The sequence below is a fragment of the Falco punctatus genome (genome assembly GCF_963210335.1).
Source record: "Falco punctatus genome assembly, chromosome: 13".
NCBI classification, from domain to species: Eukaryota; Metazoa; Chordata; class Aves; order Falconiformes; family Falconidae; genus Falco; species Falco punctatus.
This window is the reverse complement of record NC_137593.1, coordinates 9,439,479-9,459,102: the sequence shown is the minus strand read 5'-3', so window position 1 is coordinate 9,459,102 and position 19,624 is coordinate 9,439,479. Positions and strand designations below refer to the sequence as shown.

The 19,624-nt window shown below is 36.6% G+C and overlaps 1 protein-coding gene across 1 annotated transcript in view; it reads right to left on the bottom strand.

The window, feature by feature from the left end:
* The window catches only part of LOC308072755 (uncharacterized protein), a 107,451-nt gene that overhangs the window by 56,412 nt on the left and 31,415 nt on the right, over positions 1-19,624 (bottom strand). Inside the window, exon 4 of the mRNA XM_080410072.1 lies at positions 12,059-12,123. Coding sequence (XP_080266198.1) covers positions 12,059-12,123 — 65 coding nt within the window. The remainder of the gene's footprint in view (positions 1-12,058; positions 12,124-19,624) is intronic.

Sequence of the window (19,624 nt, the reverse complement as noted above, 5' to 3'; positions counted from 1 at the left end):
TATTTCTACAGCACTTGGTCTCCTAGTAACTTAACTGCTGAGCAACTTTATGTAATGACAAGCTCACATGGCTGTTTGCCCACCCCTCATTGCCACTGTGATATAACCAATGATGAACAAGAATATTTATTCCACCTGGAAAAAAATAAATCTTGTATTTGATTTTTTTATTGCTTATTCTTAAAATATTTTTATATACGTATTTGTGGAGTTGGATTACACTGCTAATACTTTACCATTCAGCAGTTACTGAAAGCACTGAATTACTAAGTAACAGACACCAGCAAGACTAGTTCATAAATGGGACCACCAAAGAGAATGAAGCTTTATCACTTAAATCGTGAAAGGCTCTCTCCTTGAGTACTAAACAGGAACTCCCACCTGCAGTTATGCAAAACCTAACATCGAGATAGCAGGCTGCCACTGTTGCAGGAAACATACATTCCCATAATAAGAAGAAAATGGTGCTGCAAACAATAACTATTTTACATTATTAAAGCAAACAATTCTCATTTCATGAGCAGGGATGTACAGGTCAAGAAGCATGCTCTGGGTGACCAGCAGCAGCTCCAGCACATTGTGTCAGCCACTGCTTCCTGATACTAATGGACACATCACTGCTGCAAAGCAATATACATTCAAAAGGCTCCTGCCACTGTTTCACAAAGAAAATAATTTTACAGCGTATATTTAGGATCAGGGTGGGGGGAGAGAGAGATGAGGGGGGTGGGGTGGAGGGGTGAGGAGAGAGTGCGCAAAACACCAGATAAGTAACCATGGTGATTCTTGATCTCACATACAGGACAGACTATCTACATTGTATGTGACCTTATTCTACTCCGCAGATGAAGTAAGACTCCACTGACTTTAGCACCAGTACACTGATGTCATGATTCTTCCAGGATCAGGCTCTCAGGACCAGACCTACAAAATTAACTACATATTTAAGAAAATGAGAGTTAAGCATGTAGATTTTTTGTGAATTTGCATGTTAATGAACAAAACAAAACAACAACAACAAACCAAAACAAAACTACACCACAACTAAGTACTATGGTCCAGAGCCACAAAAGAACCAAATCTCAGAGTGGGGTTGCATGTAATTTAACTGGCAGGCAATGAAAATCTGCAGAATTGCCAAATTTTTTTCCCCCATGGGAGGCAAATCATCCCTTATTCCTCACAAACAAAATCAGGACAGGAGACCTTTTCTTATTCTGCAGTAGGCGTAATAAAGATCCCACCAAAGTAACTTTCCTGTTAAATCTCCAAACGGTCCAGTTCAATAGCATATGCAGACAGCGACTAACATACCTACAGGACAGTCTCCATACTTAGTGATGGAGCTCGAGACCCTCTTCCCCTTTCATTTTAAGGGAAAACACAAGATGGTGCTAGAGGTGGTAATGCTCCTTTTTACACAGTATTTCAGCCATTGAGCACTGTCCAGATTTTGTAGAAGTAGTCATAATTTGTTTGAGGAGGTTCCAGTATTGAAAATGAAGGGCCTATAATCACCTGTTAATGTGCTAGCTGGCAGTACAACCCCTTTTTAAATTTAAATTGCCCTATTTTGCAAACACATCATGATTCAGCAAAGGGGATCATATTTCCATACCCAGGGAAAAACCCTCACTTGGGATAGGGAGATCAGGTCCTGAGCCTTACATGAGAGTTTATTCACTAACTATAAGTGGAATTGAGAGTTAAGACTTACACAAATTAACCAGCTGGACAACAGCTCTTACAAAGACATCATCTTGCAAGTTCTGCTGAATGCTAATCGGAACAGGACAGGATAGAATTGACTTCCAGGACATGACTCAAGTCATTCTATATTGTAGTTCAACTAACCCAGAAAGTTTAAAAACTCAATTAAGTAACAATCCAGGTTACAATGGGTTATTTTCTTTTGCCAAGCAGCTACGCTTCTGCAAGAAAAATGCATTCCTAATATTGTCCAACTACTCTAATTTAACTGAGCTCTGCACAAGCTCCTAACAGACCTGTACTTGCAGGTTATTTGCGTTTTGGAGTTCAAAAACCCACTGTAAATCTTGTATTCTGTTTTTGCCAATAATGTCTGTCCATCTTCCTACACAGAAACTGTCCAATTTCTCCCTTTCCTAATTACCCACCTTCACCTAGCCGTCAGAACTACAGAGTCTTTCCCATAGGCATATTTGTCCCTCCTGGAACTGCACAGAAGCTGCAGTTTCAGCTCTCAAGCTGCTTCATCCTCCTCTTGATAGTGAATCTAGCAAAGGGAGAGAAAGATGGACAGGACAAAGACCAGCTTAAAGCAGCCATCCTGAGCTACTCGATATATCCTGCTCTCTCCTTCCTTTCTTTGCAAATGGATTCAATTACTGCCTCCTTAGAGGGAAGTATATGCGGTTTGCCAACAGGCCTGAATAGCTGCTATACTCAAGGAAGAAGTAGCCAAAAGTACTCCTTTGGTTAATTAAGGTTAAAGCGGGTGTCCCTCTCACAGAGTTGAAATCTCAAGTTTCTCACAGCTTGCTCCAACCTCAGTTAAAATGAGAATAATGAGAAGAATCTGAGAGTTAGCAAAACAGTCCCAGTGGTCGAAATGACATTGCTCAGGTTCAATTGTTACCACTCAAGATAGGATCTCCTGTAATCAGCTGCTTCTATAACCATCTTCATTTATCTCTAATGACTGTGTACCAGCATTACACAGACATGTATGTGTCTCTGCTGTTTTAGTTTTTGTATTTTTGCCACAAAGCAACCTTGCTGTGATGACATAGCCACTATATTTAGTTCATGCTCTGTACTAAAGTATAACTCTCAGCTAAAAGTTTTTCCCCTCTCTCCCATTGTGTAGTCTATATATAAACTTAAAATATAGTTTCTTGCCAAAAGGCAGGTGGTGGTGATATTTCTGTAGCTATAGATAGTAGTTACCAAGTACTCAAAATTACACTTGTATTTTTAACATGACACACCTTATTATTGCACAGTGAACTTCTATGATTTATGTGTCATCTTCTTAATTTTACTAGTCAAAATACATTATTAGCTATTGTTCCTCGACAAAAAAAATGTGTATTACTAATGTTAAGGTTGTGACATGAAGTGACAGAAGCCAGGAAAATTCAAAGTTAAAGTTGACACTGTATCCTTTACTCACACCGTTGCGTTAAGACAATGGCTGTCTACACTTTAGAATTCCCAGGTTTTGTTAAATATGTATCATAACCTTCATATTAATTTTAAAAAGTGTATCTTGTTTTCTTTCCTTAAAAAAAGTTTTTAAAATGTTTTTGTTCCTTGATACAATTTGTAAAACCTTAAAGGAATGGAAGAATAAGAGATAGATACTGCTGTAAAATTCAGATATACTTCTAGATGCATATTGCACCATCTTAATGATATGCCAGACTCCGGTCTGTACTGCAGAAAATGCAGGGTTCATGTTTCTTCCCAGTTCCTTACCTCTTTGCAACGTACAATAAATGGGACTTACCACCCCCAACATGTATCATCCTTTCCTATTTTACTCTTTTGGGCACACTCCTACAAGACTTAAAACAAAAAAAAACCCCAAACCCAAAAAACCCTCCAAACCCCAAAATTCTTTTGCATGACAGCATCTCTCATGAAAAGAGATGTACATCCACCATTGGCAAGGAGAACACTGACACTTGAGCCATTGCAAAAGATGGAGTTGGGACAGGGAACTCCACAGGATGCCAATATAGGGCTGCACAACCTACTGTCAGGGAAAACTTTCCAGTACCTCACAGTGAGCCTGAGATTGGCTGTCCCTGGAAGACTGAGGAAGACTGGATTAGAATTTAGTGCTAGGAGACCTGAGTTCAATTCACTACTCTCCTCAGAGGTTCTGTGATACCCTGAGAAAAAGAATGGTTTCTACATCCAAGGACCCCACAATAAAATGGGAAGGTAGGGTGTTGTAAGTATGGGTATAAATAGTGAGATGCCCAGACAAGACAGTGTGGGGAACCAGGTAGTAACCGAAATATCTAGAATAAAATGCCTAGCTGTGGAAAAGTATCATACAGTTTTATACACTGCTGTATCAAAAGTCTTGATAATTTATACGACCCTCTTATCCATAGTGTTTAAGTACTTTTAGATGTATTTATTTATCATCAAAATACTATCAGTATGAGACCAGATATCAGTGGAGAACAGATAGATGAAGCAAGTTGCCCATGGCCGTTAAGATGCCTGTGGCAGAACTAAAGAAACTTAAATAATTTCTCCATTCTTTGGCATTCTCACATGAGGACTGCAGCTGCTAAGACTATAACCACATAAAAATAAAATAATTCAGGACATTTATGAAGGTCTTTGCTTATATTACAAGTTTCATCAAAAAAATCAATCCATTAGAAGAACCACCTAATGAAATTACAAACACACACACATGCACAGAGGGAGCTGATGGAATCAAACTTTTCTAATATATTGTAATCATTCCCCTCACAAGAGCAATCCAGTACACAAAGCAAGTATTTTGCTATTGACAGTTATTATGTATAATACGTATAATAGACTGTATGTTTGGAATCCATCAATGTATTTTACTGCATTAATATCTCCCAACTTTTACACAATATCCCTTTAAAATTACTATGTCTAGCTCTTTATTTTAATGGTATGATGTGACAGATCTTAAGGAATCTGTTCCAACCCAGTAACTCCTACTTTCACTCCCACCCAAACATTCAATCTGGGTATTACAGCTACTTTTCATTTCATAACTTCTCTTTTTCATTTATCTTTAATAGGCTGAACTTACATGGTAAGTTTATGAAGGCAAGCAAAAAAAGATGTTGCATATTCTGTTTTAAACCAAGTACATTTTAAACTTCACTCTCTGCTATAAATCCATTCAGGGTTTACACTGACTTGACAATTTCCTTCATCCACTTTTGTATGCTACCAATCCCCTCATACATTTTCTTGCATATGCAGGCTATGCTTTCTCCATAAATGGAGTCAAATGTACTTGACTGAAAAAATGCTCAAAAGGATGTTAATTTCTAGAAGAATTTCAGCTTTAAAATGTTACAGAATATATATAAAACTAATGAGATCTCAGCCCCTTGCCACATGGATTTCACAGGGGAAAAAATTCCAGATTACAAATTCAGTATCTGTCAATTTTTCTAACTTTGCCCTGCTCTCAAATACCACAAAATTTTTCATACATATATATTATGTAGTTAGTAATCTGCATATCTGTTTTACAAAATAGTTTCCAAATTTCCCTTTAGTCTATATTTGTTCCCCAGCCATTTGCTGCTTCCAATTGACTTGCACTGTTACCAGCATGCATAAGAAAAGTCACACCTACCTGACAGACCTGATGGGCACCAGAAATACTGTACTGCAAAGCTTCGGATGAGAGAAACCTCAGAGAGGTGTTCAAGCAGAGGAAATAGAAGGCATTAAATCACAACAGCTGATAGAACAGACAGAACTCTGGGAAGAATTTCCTCAAACTGTAAAAAAGCATTTTTTGTGCAAGGATATTTATGTTTTCTGCATGCATAAATCAATGAAATTTAACTACATACATGTTTATGACTTGAAAGATGCCATCATATGTTGTCAGATCTATCAACAATGGAACCATGATGGAACTTAGTCTAATATTCTTAGCCGATTTCTATTAGTTTTTATTTTTGAAAGAACAGATCATGAGAATTCTTAACAAGCATCTTGCTAACAACAAAATGAGCAGCAATGATCTTAATCACTTCACACAGCAAACATAAATCCCAGAAATGGCCAAAAATCTCAAGAGCTCTTCACACAGCTGCAACACCTCCCACTAGATTCAAAGGTATTTTACTGACAGTACCAGATTAAGCTCATGGATCTGCAAGGTTAGGTTAGGAAAACAGTGCCGTGTTAATAATTAGCACATTTCCACAACACATAGAAGGCTTGCATCAGCCTGATAAAAAGTCTTTATTTTGCTATTGCCCATAAAGTTATCCTTCCTTAATTTAAATTGAAAAAGCATAGCATCAGTGCTAAATATGACCTTTGAAGTTAAGATTACCAGACATCATTTTCCTGGTACAATTATTTTTATACACATATATAAGGCTAACATAGAAACACTGCTCTGCTTTCACAGATAAGGCGACACAGAAGCACCTTTAAAAAGAGACATATCCTTGATACATCATAACATTCTTCAGTTCCAAATAAAAGGAACAAGAAACATTCCTACAAATCCCTAGTCTAGAACTTTGATGATTTCAATCAAATTCCACCCACTAATAGGTACGGTTTATTGCAAACAGAAATATAAGATGCAGTAATGTACATAAAGTTGTAAATGGAACATGCATAGCATCCTATGACCTCAAAATGAGTTGGGTTTTTTTCTATAAAGACTTATCTATCACAGAAACATAGAGAAAGGGCTTTACACCACCAGAGTCTGTGCTTGCCCTTTAACAGATATTCTTTGTCTCAGGCTCCAAAAATACATGTTATAGGATTAGCTGAAACTGAATGCAGTTGTCTGTAGAATTCAGCCATAGCTATCCCAAGTATCAATGCATTTTTAGCACCAAGTGCACTATCTTTCAAGCAGAGGAGTTGCACGTTTTTATGCACAGTTAAGGAGTCTGCTGGCTTGAGAGGCTACTGGAGCTCCAGCAAGCTACTGCCACTCTGGCAGACTGTCTGCTGTCTCTCTAAGCAACTGGCCACTGTTACACTGCTAAGAAACTATGGCTACATAAACTCAGGACATTTTGATCAGAAACAGATATTGCCATCTACCACAAACATTCTTTGTGATAGCAGGAGATGGACATGATAAAGCAACAGCACTTCAGATCTTTCAGCACATAACTCACTCCCACTCAAAATTAACTACTGCTCAACTCAGGATAATTGATTTAAACCATTTTCTTTCAAAAAATGCTGACACTTCTTCTTGTTAAGATGTTTGTTGATAATACTTCAGAGACTGGGCCCTGGACTGCTCAGAAGATAGCATGGGCAGAAGTGCCAGCATGGCTTGTCTGCGCATCATGGCACAAGGAAAAAGACTGCTCTGCCTGAAGCCTTAGGTATCCCTGTGAGTGGAATACTCACTGGAAGAATGAGGAATGAAGGACTGTCCAACAAAGCATACAGTGCTCTGGTGCTGGCTGCTCTAAATTTCCACCTATGCAGAGACTGGCTGCCACAAAACCACTCTAAACAGAGTCATTTAAGTAAAACAGAAGGGATACCCTACAGTTAAAACCAGAAATACCATATTAAGGGCTACAAGCACTTGATGCTGAAAAAGATGCCCCTGAATATTAACATTATGTCAACAAATGCACAACTTCCACTTCCTGAATCAGCTAGAAGAGATCACAATGGAGGTGCCTCAGGTAAAAAGAAGTCTAGCTGTATGAAAGCAAGGACCCTTGCAGCAAACAGTATGTTTACCTTTGAACCCTATCACAGGTCAAGTTTTTTTCACAGAGTAACTACTAGACTTGTTTCTTCTATAGTTCTGCCCTTCGCTGCCAGCTTCCTAAGTCTTGAGGACAAATTATCAGGAGAGGATAGAACCAGCTCATTTCGTGTTGCTGTTGGTATGCTATTATAAACGGTTGAAGTATTATAAACAGTATTACAAAGAAGCTGGAGGAACAAATACACCTGTGAGTGTCTCCCAGGTCCAATTTATTAACCAGGAAAATAAAAGACACTACAATTTGTAGTCCCAGTTGCGCCACAGATTTTATGATCTGTGAATAATAAACAAAAAATAAATACAAATTATCAGTTTAAGAAGTCTTCCTTATCCAACAAAACTACAAGTATAGCATTGGATCCCTCTTTTTTAATTAGGTAGGGGAAGGAAGACAAAAATATTAAACCAGACACTGATATTGTGGGTGATGGCCGCATTATGAGCACTTATGCTCAACACTGTCCTTCAGAGGTTTTGTTCTACTCAAAAGGATAAAACTGGCAGAAAGTATTTTGAAGCAGTATTATCCAGACATCACAGCTCTACTGGATAGTAATGTCTCCTACAAGAAATTTGCAAATAGAAAGATATTTTTAAAAACTAGTTTGATGATAATTTTTTATCTCAAGTCTTGAACATTCTTAGTGAATGGACTACAATGGGTTACATGTAGTGATTTATTGGACTATTTTGTCTTCTTACAGAGTTTAATATGTAAGCCTAGAAATACTCTACAAGGACACCTCTTTCTCTATTACCTTTTACATCATGTGAAACGTTTGCTAACCACAGTCAAATCTGACTAAATGGAAAGTCCAAGTAGGTGCTCAAAATAACAAAAAGATTTTTCTGAGATATTTTGCATGTATTATGAATCCAGAAGGAACGAGCTGTTTTAAAAACCAAGAAACAAACAAAACAAAAACCATACAAAACCCCCAAACAAAACACACAGGTCTTGCTAAACAGCAAATCTTATCTGCATTATAGACCTGACTGCACCAAACTCACGGAATCAGTATCAGGAATGCCACTAATACAGCAGTTCTAAGTGACCACAATAATACTCCATGTCTGTATTTTAATGCATTGGTACTACTGTCTCACCCCTGACAACCACCATCATGACCATTGAAAGCCAGATCTGAAATCTGAAGTATTTTGGAAGCACCCTGAGAGTTTGGGGATGGACTTCATGGAACACAAGAGAACACTGTGCATGTTACTCTGCTTTTTAAATTAAGATCAACAATGCCCCCAGCCACCCAACAAGGTATCATTAAGCATTGGCACTAGGAAAAAGTGGACACAAGGTTGTCCAGCGCTACTGTAGACATACCTTGTTTTGCTCATCAGCATCTGAGTGTGAAGTCTCACTGTGTGAGTGTTTCAGAGGAGAAACTGACATTTCTTTTAAGAAGATCACACTGAATGGTAACAATATAGTAAGAAAAATCAACTTTAAAAAAATGCCATTTTTAGGGAAATGTGAACACAGACACTACTTTTAACTGAATACAGCAATCAGCTCTGAGAGAGCGAATCTAAACGGTGGTTAAGACCTTGAGGAGAAGGCCTAGGCCCAGGAGCATCAAAATGTTATTGCCCTTTCCTTATCTCAGCACCACCCCACCAGTCTTTGAATTTCTCTTATCTCTTCTTTAACACTCTATACTCACTCCAATTCCCACATTTTTCTGTAGCCTTTTTCTCCTTTTGTTTTCCTTGAAGGGACTCCTTCCAGTTCAGAGACTGCCTAGCTCTGCATTTTCTTATGATCTTCATGAGAATCCAGTTACACCATAAGCTGCTACATATATTCACTAAGGCTAAGTACGCTTTTAGTGTTCAGCGACTGAAAAATTTAGCTGGAAGGAAAAGTGTTTCTTGCAGGCAATGCAGAACCTTAGAGGGCACATAAGAATTATTGTCCTTCGTCTCCACCTCTTGCTGTTTAAGACATTAAAAAAAAAAAAAACAAACAAAAAAACCCACCAAACTGAAAAGTCAGTTGAGTATCTTTTCCCATCCCAATCCAACTCAGATTTACTAAACACTCAAACAATCTGATTAAACACCCTAACCTTGGGCACTAGAATGATCTACTTATATTCAACAGTCGCTTCAACAGATACAACAGCTCATCCATGGCGTTGCTAACCTGTCATAGCAAGCATTTCCTTGTTCAGTTTATGCTGCACTGGATTATGTTCGCTAACAGAGGAAGTACTTTTTAACTTATTTGATATAACTTCATTTCCCCATTTCATTTTTTCATTACTGTAAACTCCCCTCAAAGATTCAAATCAGTCTATAATAATTATGCATTAAAATTAAGTACACATTTATACACATTCTCAAAAAGAAGTACTAGTCATTTGTTGCTATGAGTCTTTCCTGCAACAAAGCCTTCTGAACAGGTGATTGAAATGATGGACATTTATTTTAAAAAATAATGCAAGTAATTTATTATATTAATTCATCATACTTTAATGCAAAACATGTTTGAGCTTGAAAGATTCAGCACAAGGCTTGGCAACTTGAAACAAGGCACAGCTGGAGGTACTCCTGTGGGATCCAACCCATGTTTAAGAACCTTAGAGTGGTTTACAAACATTCTGCCACAAACGGAATGCTGTTGCTGAGAGTAACTCAATCGAGGAAAAAGTTTAGAGTGTATCCATAAACATAGATGAATAACAGGGGGCAAAGTCAGAACTCCATTCAACAATTTCATCCCAATTCATTTCTTCTGCTTACAAGATCACACCCTTAAAAACTTTAGAAGAACTAAAAAGCGGGAAAAGATCACACAGAGATAAAAATATTAATGTTCTCTACATGTCTTATATAATTCTTAATATTTATTTATATTTTGACAGGTCCAAAAGTTTTTGAGCAAACTGGTGCTGCACTGTGCTAGGAACAGAACACAGTAAGACGACAAGCCTTGATACCAGGATAAGATCATGAGGGACGCTCTCTTGCTTTGTTATTGCTTCATTTGTTAAATAATCAATTAAAACCTATTAGATTTGACAAAGTCTTTAATGAAGACGATATCTTGGAGTTCAATAATGTATAAAGGAGAAGGATAGGAAACTAAACAAAGAAGGGTTAATTATTATTTTTTAAAAGGAGGAGGGGAAGGAGATATTTATTTAACCAAAGTAATATGATACTGGTATGCAAGCCTGTGAAAGCACAGATTCATACATTATCTAAATGACACAATCCAAAGTCAACGATTTGTGTCTTTGTTTCCATACTCAGCAGTACAGAAGCTTCCCATTAAGGCACTGTATACTGTATATTTCTCAGGGTGGAAAGTCTAACGTTCTGCTAAAAATCTAAAAAAGCAAAGCAATCAACGTCACAAATTTCTTCATGAATTCTAAACATATGAAAAAATGGTAGACAATCACAAAATATGCAGCAGCAATAGTTTCAGAAAAAGTTTTTTGGAAATTTTCCATGTTTGCTGTTTTATGAGTCAGTCATTAGGAGGCAGCAAATGGCTCAAAACCATGTGGGAAAACAAATCCTGTAGGAAATTGAAAGTGAATAGGATAGTAAGAACTAGGAGTGGAAAATTAATTCAGATATAAAAATGATACCTTCACATTCTCCAATTGAATCAGGTGTCAGGTTACATCAAAGAAAATACTTTGGAAGCTATTTTTAAAATAATTTGGGATCTCATTAATGGAAACCACACTCAAACTTTGTAAGATTGACTTTGGATTTTTGGTAATGTTAAAAAGCAAAAGACTAATCTGAACCTGTTTTCCTATAGTATGCTTTCTAAATTGATATCATGACGTTGTACACATATGCATAAGGAACACAAAACAAATCATATCTCATACAATTTCATCTAAAGCAAATAGCTTATAACTGGAAGTTCACAGTTCTAAATTATTTCCACGGTTTCTCTTTTCAAAGTATAATTTAAAGGCCAATGTGGTTTTACTAGTGCTTCATTAACAACAATAGTAAGATCTTAGCTAGTAACATTAATACCTCTTTACTCTTCCTACCAGGATACAGCTTAAGCCAAGGTAAAAATAACATGAGAAGCTTTCTTAAAAAATAAAAATAAAATTTAGAATTTCCATTATGAGTGTCTACATTTTTGTAAAATTACTGGTAATATTTTATATTGTGCAACCAGGAAGCTGTTTTTCAAATGCATTTATATTCTGAATCAAAACACAAGTGAAAAAGGAGAAACATTTTACATTCTAAGCAAGTCTGTAAATATGAAAAGATTAAAATATGGGCTAGGTTTGCTTACATCTTTGAATATGACATGTAAATTAGTGTTTATTTTATAAGCTCTATTATCTTCAACACAGAACAATGCACTTATCTGTATCTGACTAAACAGTTAATGGTAAGTAACAGAGATAGGAAGTGTTAAATCACATCAGTATTTCACATTAATAGATTCATACTGCTGTACAACATTCTTACAATACAGAATTTGCAATTAATCACACATTTTCAGCTTTTCCACATTAATCTTGATATATGAATAACAAAAACAAGGCATAAACTTACTATTTGTTAGGTGTCCACACTGTCCTTTAGTCTGAGTCAATGGGAAATAATTACCACTAGGAAATCTGGTAAGCAGAAATACAATAAAAATAAACATTAGCATGCCAAAAAGAATAAACTCAGCTTTCCTGCAAGTATTTTTCCCCATAATACTTCACAGGCAAGGTTAAAAAAAAGAAAAAGAACCACAAAAAGCAAAGTTGAAAAAATATATATACACATTTAAAACATAGTCCAGCAGTGTTCAAGGATCCTTGCCTCTCAAACTTTAAAGCAGCACAGACAAATGTTGAGATGCCTATAATAGAACAAAAATCCAAGTTCTCAATCACTAGTTACGCAGTATGTGTCAGTAAGGAAGACAATTTCCAAAATAATGATTAATGTATTATCCAGATTTTTTCCTCTCTCTCTTTTCCCCTTCCCATTCAGGTTTTTCTTCTTATAAAATGCACATAGGTTTTTTCTTCCCTGTACCCTGACTCAGGCCTGGCTTTGAAATGCATTTCAATCTCTCAACACAGACTGCTTTCACTGCATTTAGAGTCCCACCAAGGCCCAGCTTTAAAAGCTACTGATTCTTTTTTTCTTTAGCCTTCCTCACAAAGGAAGGGTATTTTGTAAATTACCAGCTCGTTCAGATCAACAAAAGGTACTTTCATAGAAAGCCCCATTTGATTTTGCTCAAATTTGATTACAAGGATGGAGAAAAGGAAAGGAAGTCAAAAAGAAAAACCCCAGATGGCTTTTTCATTCATCTCAGTGAATGAGCTTTATCTGTGCCTTTTGAAACTGTAGCAGTGGAAAAGCATTTCTGTTGGCTTAAAAAACTTGACAAAAATTATTGGTTTGCCATTTCTCATGTAACTGCCATTGGGAACTGGATGAAAAGACTTTTTCATGGGATCGCCTGCTTGGATCAAAATAATGGAGATTAGGTATTTCATTATAAATTACAGTGGGAGATAGAGCAGGCTGTCATATTAATAGCAACCTGCTCATGGCCTTCAATGGTAGCTATTCTCCTAGACAAAGGACCAAGGGGGTTGTCTATTGAACTTGTACTTTAGGCCTGATCAATTTTCTATCATCAAGGCAAAAGGTGAGGTGACTAACAAAAGAATTCACACATGACTGACCTCATAAGCCTATAGATAAAACAGCTTAAAGAAACAAAACACATCCTGAAATTATGGGTGATAAACTGTATAAAGGAAAAAGAAGAGAAATGATAGAAAAAGGGAAAGAAAGAGCATGTGGTCTATAATTCTCCTTTCCTTCTTAGGTGAATGGACATATTAAAAGCTACTTGTTTTCAGCTGCAGATAATTGCAGCCTTTGCTTTGCTATGTTCTGCCTTAAATCCTTCCGTGTACTTTTTCCTCCAACACTGTTCCAGTAATTTCATTCACAAGTAACCACAGTACTGAGTTTAATATAGAACTCCCAAGAGCTGTAGCCACACACAGAAAGGATTACACGTAACATCATAGGCAGAAAGGTGTCACACAGGCATTATATTTATAATCAAATTACAGGAATAGCTATGATCCTTTGGGTCGGTATGCTTTTATACAAAACCTTGCTAATTAAGTGAAAGTTGGACAGTTGAGTTATGTAACAAGGACATCCCCCAGAGCTTGAAAGTCTTGACACCTTTTTCTTTCACTAAGATGGCATGTAATTTTATATGGTGTACAAAACAAGATCTAAATGTCCATAATATATTTAGGTACCCTTACATGTATATTATCTGCCTTTCTTCTGCTCCCTAGGAGATGAGGAGCCTTCTAAAGGCTTTGCTGATCAGCTAGAGATACAGAGGGTGAAATCCTCACTCTCCTGGAACCAAATATATAGCAGCAAGATGTTCACTGATTTCTGTCAAGATCAAGATTTCCTCCAGTTTGCTGTACAGATCGAAATTTAATTATCCAGAACACTTTTATACAAAGTACTATGGTTCTTGATACATATTAATGCTGATGAAATCTCCTATAAGATGAAGTGTTCATATCCCCTCCCATGACATTTTCACAACCAAGGCAAAAATGTAGAAGCATGCAAATATTTCTATTATTTGAAGGTCAAAACACTAGCTAAAGCAGCTGAGAATTTACCTTACATACAGTTAATAGCAGCTCAAGTGTAAATGGCACTCAGCAGTCTACTTTCATGACGCCAGGGGGAGAGGATAGCAATCTAGAATTTGGTTTCCAAGTCCCAGCTACACAACCACCAGGAAGTCAGCCTGTGCCAAATTTTCTGAGATATTTAAGAATCTCTCCTTTCAGCAATACTGCAATTTCAAAAACAAAACCAGCCACTGATTTGTGTCCCTTTGCCACAGATCCACCTGTCTGCATAACAATATTTTATGTACAGGCACTGAAATAATCCAGGCTAAAAATGAACACTTGCTAGTCAGGTAAGATCCAGAAACAGTTAGGTGGAACACACACGGAAGGCTACGAATTGGTGCAGGGGAAGAACTTCTGAATGACAGCTTTGCTTCAGAAGCCAATGGATTGCTGAATTACAGACCAAGTTCTACTGAAAACAAACATATATTCATTATTACACAGAAATATTAAGTAACTCATTCTAAACACTGTTTCTGGAAGTAAAGACAAGATGAAGACAGGCAAAACAACAGCACTATGTGTTAAGCCTTGGCTGCCAATGCAAAAAACTGAGAATCGCTACCAGAGCACATACCTCCAAGTAGCTCCTGTACGTGACATTACATTTGAAATCAATAGAAGTCCTAGTAGTAATGGTATCTTTCCATTATCCCAGAGATGCACTGATGATTACTAAATGATTAGCAAGTAATCCCAAATTTACATCCTCTATGAGGGGCTATACTGAGTAGTTACAGAAGAAGGAGGTCTTGTAAGCATTGTAGATAGCTCTCTGAAAGTTTCAGCTCAGTGCTCGGTAGCAGCAATAAAGGCAAACAGACTGTTAAGAGCTATTTGCAAAAAATATAGCCCAATCAGAAAACACATTTTTTTGTTACAGCATCAATATAGTTTGAGTACCCCATATTAAAAGTCAGAAGCATGACAACATATAAAAAAAGACACATAGGTGCAACCACACACTTCAGAAGAAATAATTAAGCAAGCACTGACTGCCACTAAGACACAGACAGACTTGACTCACAGAACATACCTCATACAGGACTCATGCAATCTTGTAATGCACACTGGAGACTTAATCAAAAGCCAATTACAGGGATTTTTTTCTGTTGTGCTTTGCATATTTAAGCCAGACTCCACTCACATTCCCACATTATAATGTGGTAACCCTTAATGGTAAAGGTCCATGCCTCTACATTTCACTTCCTATCCTTGCAAACCTGCCTATTGACAGGGCGTCATTATGTTTGGCCACATTACTGCTGCTTATGTTGCTCTCAGAAGCAGAAATGAACATGAACCTAACCCCAAATCCAATTCTGTTGCTGAAACAACAGTACTATTTCTCTAAAAGTACATGCTGTACTTCCCACTCGGGACTTCTCTATAAAGATAAAGTATTGTTGCCCAACCAGTTACTCTTTATGATAAAGGACTATTTTTGTATCACAAGTTTAGATTCTGTGTAACACCTGCTTCTGGGTAAAAGCACCAGTAATTGGCACAAGGATACGGAATTAGTAATAGTTGAGATTATTTTTGCACTGCAAAACATTGTTAATACAAAGCCGGCTTAATTTTTTATAATTTTCAAATAGTGAGCCCCAGTAATAACCAGAATTAATATCTCCTAAAGCAGTTTTCATGAGAATTTGCAAATAGCTATTGCACTTTTGAATGATAACATGGGTTAATAAAAATTAAATTCCTCAGGTGAATGGAGGAAAGCTCTTTCTAAGCTTAACTTATGCATTCTGTGCTTTTATATGCACTCAGTCTGTCTGGACATATGATTCCAGGGTAAGAGACTCACTGCCAAAGCTAATGAAAATAATTCAGAGAGAGTACTCTGATTAGGAAATGCCCACCTAGGTAATGTAATTATAAAATACATGTCCAAATAGTGGGCCAGAGACAATCAAAACCTGGAGAATAACACCCCTCATAGAAAAAACAGAAAAGCTGTTTCCACTGGCTTTTGATGACTTTTGTCTGAGATGTCTTCGGTTTGTTCTCAGCTTCCACATCACAAACATATTGTCACGTTTTCCTCTAATTCATAATCTCAGCGCAAGACACCTGCAGAACAAACAAGATCTGTTATCCACAACATGTACCAACTCCTCTGTTTGGCACAGACACTTTGAACAGCAGAATAGTTAACTGCTTTTCCCTGTCCCATTAGTTTTTGATGAAATAACTGCATTTAAAATACAAGTTCTGGGTTTGAAAGTGCATATCAAGGTTTTTTTCCAAATTTCTTTTTGAATATATTTTCTGAATAATTTTTGCAAATAATTCTTACAGTGCATTTTAAAGAAGTTCAGCAGATGTCATAGCATGATGTCTAGTGATAAGTCATACTGGCTGAATGAAATGTTTTGTTTTCTGAAGAGGCCCATCTTACAAAAAAACTGGACTGCACATATGCTTACGTGGTTCCCTGAAGCAGCACCTACATAAGCAACATTCAGAAATGCCTATTTGTACAATCTCCAGTTAGAAATTTGATTTCTTGCCAATGAACACACAAAATATAAAACAAAAAGGAAAACTTTCCTTGTAGCCTGTCAACAGAGGAACATAGATTTCCAGGACACTACTTACAGCAAAGGATGACAGTAACATTAAGGTTATAAACGAAGTGGTGCATAAGCATATGCAGTAAAACTATTCCTCATGTTTCCTCAATTTATTTTGCAGTAACTAGATAAATAATGCTACTTGCCTGGATATCTCTCTCAAAGTCTTTTTAGACATACTGGGGTAGAATTGGTTTGGTTTTTTTTTAAATAGCATTTTATAATGAACCTTCTACAACTGTAAAGGAGGGAAACTATCAGCTTTAATTGTACTAGGCAGGAAGAGAGCTAATATGCGTAAAGAGTCTGCCACATATCATTAACATTTTAAATCACTGTGGTTGCTAAACTCAAGCAGTATTAATAGCATTTGAGGAAGCAATGCTATAGGTCAGGAGAGTGAAAACATAAGCTTTCTTGTTTCGTGGCTTATAACCACAAAACTATGTATGTCTGCTAAATAATTTCAGGTAGAGCAGATAAATTAATGATATAAGACAACCTGAGAGTACTCTGCCAGTAACTTGCTTGTATTTGTACAGTAAAAGCTCTATTTAAGTGATTTGGTTCATTTTGATTGCTGCACTACAGTACATATAATGACTTGCTGGGCAGCCATTCCCGAGCACTCAGGATTTTAAAATTAGCATACTGAATTTCACTGGCCACCTAAAGGATGGCAGTGTAAGTCAAAGAGCATGTGTGGTATACTTTAGGCATGAAACTACTTGAAAAGGCTCCCTCCTCCACACTCACACCTGACCTAGCTCTTTGGTCATTTTAAAGTTTCCTTGTCTTATTTCCAGCTCTTTTCTCCTTTTTACATTCCATTGCATTGCTTCCACTTTCCTGACTAAATTCCTGAAACCATTGTAAATAGGGAACTTACGGTTCAGGGCATATATGGAACATCAGATACAGATGCTTCCTAAAAAATATTCCATTCTAAAAGAGAGGTTTTAGTTCCTTATCAGAAAGATTAAAAAGAAACCCTACCCAATCTGGGGATTCAAAAATTTCAAATTAAAGTGTCTTTTTTTTTTTTTTTTTTTTTTAAAAAAAAGGAAGTTGGAATTTCAGAATACAAAAAGGTGAATCACAGATTTGGATGAAAACCCCATTTATGCCACTTGAAGAATATGTTGTATCAGTAACAACCTGTAAGGTAGTGAAAGTAGTATCTACAACCTGATTTGCCCGTTTTGCTTCAGTGGGGGCTAGAGGTATGAGGCACTTCAGGAGAAGGTGCTTTTTTGATTCAGTTTCAAGAACTGGGAGGTGCTTTTATTTAGGTAGATATAAAAGAAGTCACATAAGCAAATACTACATGAGAAAGTCTTAACTAAATTAATAACTTTATTACATTTTTTCATTGATGTACCACTACCTATAAAACATGGTGGTTTATTAACTCAAAGATACAGTATAAGAATTGAGGAGAACCACAGATCAAACTGATTAAATTACCCAAATTGCAGCCTGAACAATTCACTAGGTTAGCACTTGAATTTACAGGTAACCACAAAAGGGAATCATATAAGACAAGAGCAAATAAAACCAATGCATGTTAAGTAGTAATATTTTAATAAACCTAGAGAACTGACAGACAATGTTGCCTGAGCCATACATATGGAAAAAAGAAATAAAGGCAAGCAAGATACCTTTTTCTCTTTTTTTTTTTCCAAAACGGAAAATGGAGAAAAAAGGCAATGTTGATTGGCCCAGTGCAAGGGAGAGATATAAATATGTTAAGTTTTAGTCATCTTGGCTAGAATTTAATTTCTTCATTGACTTCAGGCATAAGATGTAAACATCTGAAAGTAGAAACTGTCAAATATAAGTACAAAAGAATAGCTTGAGCATGCAAAGGCAGCGCCGGAAAAAGTGAAAAAATAAATTAAGGTACAATTAGCAAGAGACAAAGGATAAAAAGAAGTTCTACAAATACACTTTAGAGTAAGAGGGGGATTAAGGAAAACTACTGGTTGGTCAGTAGTTTGAAGGTGAAAGCAAGCTATTGATATATTGTGCTGAGGAGTCTGAATTGTTTACTGCTTTATTGACAGATGTTACTAAGAAGGTCAATTGTAATCATCTGGTTCCCACAATTAAAAGCTACCAAATAAATAAAAAAATAAAAAAAAAAAAAAAAAAAAAAAAGAGGGGACACACAGTATCAGAACAGAACCAGGAAAGAAAAAATGTGAATAATCTGACCTACACATTTTTCCTAAGATGGTTATGCCATGTTCATTTGCCCTAAGTCTTAGAGAAGTGGATGAATATTAGAGCTGTTAAGTTGGAAAGCTGTCAGCATTAGAATTATTTCTGAAAGCACATGATGCATGATATAGTACAAAAGCCTTTAACAAAGCAAAAATATTGCCTGCCTTAAAAGGAGGAGGAAGAAATTATAGCCTAGTTACTTTATCTTTCTTTACCTTCCCAGTTTGTAAGACACTAAAAGAAAAACAGGAAATTAGTAACTGAGCATGGATTCATCAAGAAGAAAGCATAACAAAGTAACAAGCCTTACAGTATGGGAAATAATTGATGTCTCATGTTAAGATTTTAGGAAGACTTGTGGCATCATTGCACAGGAGTGTCGCCTGGTCTGCCCAAGAAGCATCATCTAAATATATTACTACAGGGTAAATAGCTATAGGGAAAAAAACAAATATACCATCCATGACTATCAGTGATTCATTATCTAAAAGGGAAAAGGCATCAAATGGGGTTCTTGGTCAGCACTGAATCCAGTACTATTCTTTATTTTCATCATTAATCTTGATGACAGAAGAGAGACTGCTCCTATAGTGCTTGAAGGTATGCCTAAGCTA